This window comes from Calonectris borealis, chromosome 32, assembly GCF_964195595.1.
Source record: "Calonectris borealis chromosome 32, bCalBor7.hap1.2, whole genome shotgun sequence".
Taxonomy (NCBI): Eukaryota; Metazoa; Chordata; class Aves; order Procellariiformes; family Procellariidae; genus Calonectris; species Calonectris borealis.
In genome coordinates, this window is record NC_134343.1 from 1241699 (window position 1) to 1245093 (window position 3395).

At 64.8% G+C, this 3395-nt stretch overlaps 1 protein-coding gene across 1 annotated transcript; it reads right to left on the bottom strand.

Moving 5' to 3' along the window:
• LOC142074008 (maestro heat-like repeat-containing protein family member 7) lies at nt 1–3125 on the bottom strand. Its single transcript, XM_075134356.1, has 6 exons — nt 2657–3125; nt 1609–2209; nt 1034–1135; nt 687–789; nt 306–365; nt 1–158 (listed from the first exon to the last, which is right to left on the bottom strand). Exons 2-6 carry the CDS (start codon nt 1681–1683, stop codon nt 22–24), a joined length of 477 nt encoding a protein of 158 aa, XP_074990457.1. The 5' UTR covers nt 1684–2209; nt 2657–3125; the 3' UTR covers nt 1–21.
• Between the last annotated feature and the right edge of the window lie 270 nt (nt 3126–3395).

Sequence of the window (3395 nt, forward strand, 5' to 3'; positions counted from 1 at the left end):
AAAGCTGCACCTCCGCCTGCCTTAGCAGCACCAGCAGCACAGTGCTCGCAGGGTGCGTCCTGATCTTGGCTGCTCCCTCGGAGAGCCCAGCAGGAGGACAGTCTGAGCTATCAGGGAACGGATGGAGGGGTCGCTGTCTTTCTCCAAGGTCTGAAGGGCTGCGACAGGAAGAAACAGAGCCCAGATGAACCGCCGTGTCTGCGCAGGAATGGCCCAAACGCCCCCGAAGCGTTTGCCTGGAGCAGGGCACGGCATGGCAGCTACCTGCCCAGGCTCTGTCCCCTGCCCCACCAGCCCCTACTCACCGCTGCAGATCTCAGACAGCTTCTCCCTGCTTTGGTCCCTCAGGGGCCGCGCGGCAAGCCCTAGGCACAGAGCGTCGTCAGACCCCTGCCCCCCCAGCATGCTCCCAGCAGCACAGCCCCCGGCCCTGCCGGCTGGGCTGCACGCCCTCCTGCCCCTGGTCAGGGCTGACCCCAGGGAAGACCAGTGGCCGAGGGGGTGGGGCTGAGCAAGGCGGCCACCAAGCCCACCTGCGTGGGCAGCCAGGGCTGGGAGGGGGAGGCCAAGGCCCTGCACGGGGGGGCCGGGGCTCTGGCAGCCACAGGGCTGCTCCTTGCTGTCAGCGCAGCGGCAGGGAGTGGGGCCAGGCTGCCAAAAGAGGGACCCCGGGGGCTGTGGCTCACCAATGAACCTCACGGCCGCCTCTCGCAGGGTGGCCTGAGCGTCCTTCAGGTATGGCAGGCTCTGATGACAGTATTCTTCAGCCCTGCTCCTGTCCTGCGCCAGCTGGAGAGAGCACGAGGGTATGGGCATGTCACAGTCCCTGCCCAGTTGGCCGGACCAGTCCCTCCTCCCAGCACCCCCTTTCCCCTTCCCCCCCAGGCCGTTCCCGTCTCCCGGCCAGGAGCCCTGTGGGAGTGAGTTTGAGAGAGAGCCACAGGCAGAGGGGTCCCACGGGTGCTGAGACCCCTCCATCCCACTGCAAGGCCCAGGTGGGCCTCAGTCCCCAGGCCCTGGGGCTTGTCCTCACCAAGCACTCTCCAATCCTCCATGTCTGCTGTGTCTGCAGCAGGTGTTTGAGCTGTCTCCACTTGAGGAGCTCTGCTACAGCAAGGAGGGCTTCCCCGGAGGCCTGCGGAGCAGCAGAAGCTGGGAGATGGCACCACAGCCTGGGGAAGGAGACCTGGCGTCCCCCTCCTCTGGGCTCTGTTCCTGGGGCGATCGTGGCCTTAGGAAACTGGGACATGCCCTGGCCCAAACATCTGGGGGTCTCTTGGGCACAGCCCTGGGGGACAGGACTTGAGGCTCAAAGCCCTGGTCTTCCACACCTGCAGGGACAGCTGAGAAGCCTGTAGGGACACGCGTGTTCAGGCCTCGGTGGGCACGGGCTGCTGCTGGCCCTGCTGGGCCAGGCAGGGCGGGTGTTGGAAATGTCCGTGCCATCTTCTCCGCCCCTGCTCACGCTGGGTCTGCAGGGACCCTTCCTGCGGGCTGCACTGGAGGAGGGCTGCCAGCTGCCAGCAGCCCTTGCCCCTGATGCCCAGGCCACCCGTGTGGTGTCAGCACGCCCTTCTCTCTGTCAGTGGTCAGCTTTGAAATCTGTACCTTGGCAATGCTGTCGGTCTGGTCGCTCATGCGAAAGAAGAGCCGGACCAGTACTCTCTGCGCGTAGTTCTTCATCCTCTTCTTGCCGCTCCCTACCACTGACTCCACCAGGTCTCTGAAGAGGCAGATGGAGAGCTCTCGCAGTGGGCTGGACTCCTGGTAGGAAGGAGGAAGGATGGACTTCAGCACCAGCGGCTCCCTGCCCTGAGCAGGGCCGTTACCGTGGCTGACGTGAGGGGAGAGGCTCCGGGGTCAGATTCTGCAGCAAGGAGAAGCTGTGCTGGGCTGCAAAGCCCAGAAGCCATCCCCCGAGAGCCCGCGGGAGCAGACCCTGCTCCGAGTGCTGCCCTCAGGGCTGGGCTGAAGGGCAGCTGCCATTGCCCAGTGCCCCTCTGCGGGGCTCAGTCTCCCCCATCAGCCTTACATCGTCAAAGAGGGGCAGGAGCTCCTCCGCCAGCTGCACAGCGATGAGGCTGGCCTCCTTCCTCTTCAGGTGACCCATCACATTTCTGAAGACCAGCAGGGCCTTCATCTTGATATCTGTGTCGCCCTCCTGGAACACCTCCATGATGCGTGGCAGGAGGACCTGCATTTTTCTTGCCTGTATGAAAGACGGTTTCCTTCTTGTGAAACGGTCAAAGACCACCCTGGCAAAAATGCTCTGGTCACTGGGCACCAGCCTCCCGTCCGGCTTCCTGGCAGGTGGTGGCACAGGAGTCTCTGCGGCAGCCTCCTGGCAGGTGGAGGCCATGGGCACGCTGATGGGGACGCGGGAGAGCAGGAGTAGGGCGGGGAGGGCAGGGAAGCAAAGCCTCCCTGTCCCCTGCTCAGCCACCCCCTTTTCCCACAGGCCCGAAGGGGCAGATGGCTTGGTAACCCCCCGTGCCCGGAAAGCTCCCCAGGCAGCCACCAGGCCCCGCCATGGCAGGGAGGGCATTTGGAGCCGTCACCCCACCGCCTGACTCCCAGCCAAGGCCAAGCCACCGCCTTACCCACTGCCCCAGCCCCCAGCTGCCAACATGGCTCCCCTTGACGACGCCCTGCTCACCATGTCGGGTCTCTCTGACAGCGTGACGAGGCCTCCGAGAAACTGGACCATCACCAGGCTTGGATGCCTCTGATAGCTCTGGACGTGGGACTCGTCACCGACATCCTCTGACTCAAACTCCCTGGGGGCCATCAGCTGAAACAAACACAGGAGCGAGATACTGGCAGAGCCTGCAGGGCTCGCTGAAGGCGATCAAGGCCTTTTCTGGTAACTCACAGCCAAGTGAAGCCCGCAGGTGCCTTCTGTGAAGGAGCTGAGAAGCCTGCACAACCACCGGTGCTGGAGCAAGCCGAGGAACTTCCTTAAGATCTTCTCCAAAGTCTGGGGGATGGAAAGCATCACCTCCCACACGGCCATGCCAGCGCTGCAAGCCAGAGCGCTCTGTCAGAGCAGGGCTGCCTCACCCCAGCAGCGTGGCCTGGGACAGCCCAGCGGGGTGCAGACCCTGCCCCTCGGTTGGGATGCCCTGGGCAGCAGGAGGGGGCTGAGGTGGTGTTCCCCGAGGGGCTGGGAGGAGCGTGGGGGGGGGTCCGGGCTGGCTTGGTCAGCTTTGGCTGCTGCAGGCCAGGCCGGCCCAGCAGGGCTGGAAAGCGTGGAGGGATGGCGGGCCCTGCTCCTCGCGGGTGTCCTGCAGTGCTCCTTGGGCGGGCAGCTGGAGAGTCTCTGGGCCCCTCTCCCCACGGGGAACAAGGCCTCGTGGCTTGGGGGCAGTACCTGTCTCCTGGTGGACAGAACTGCC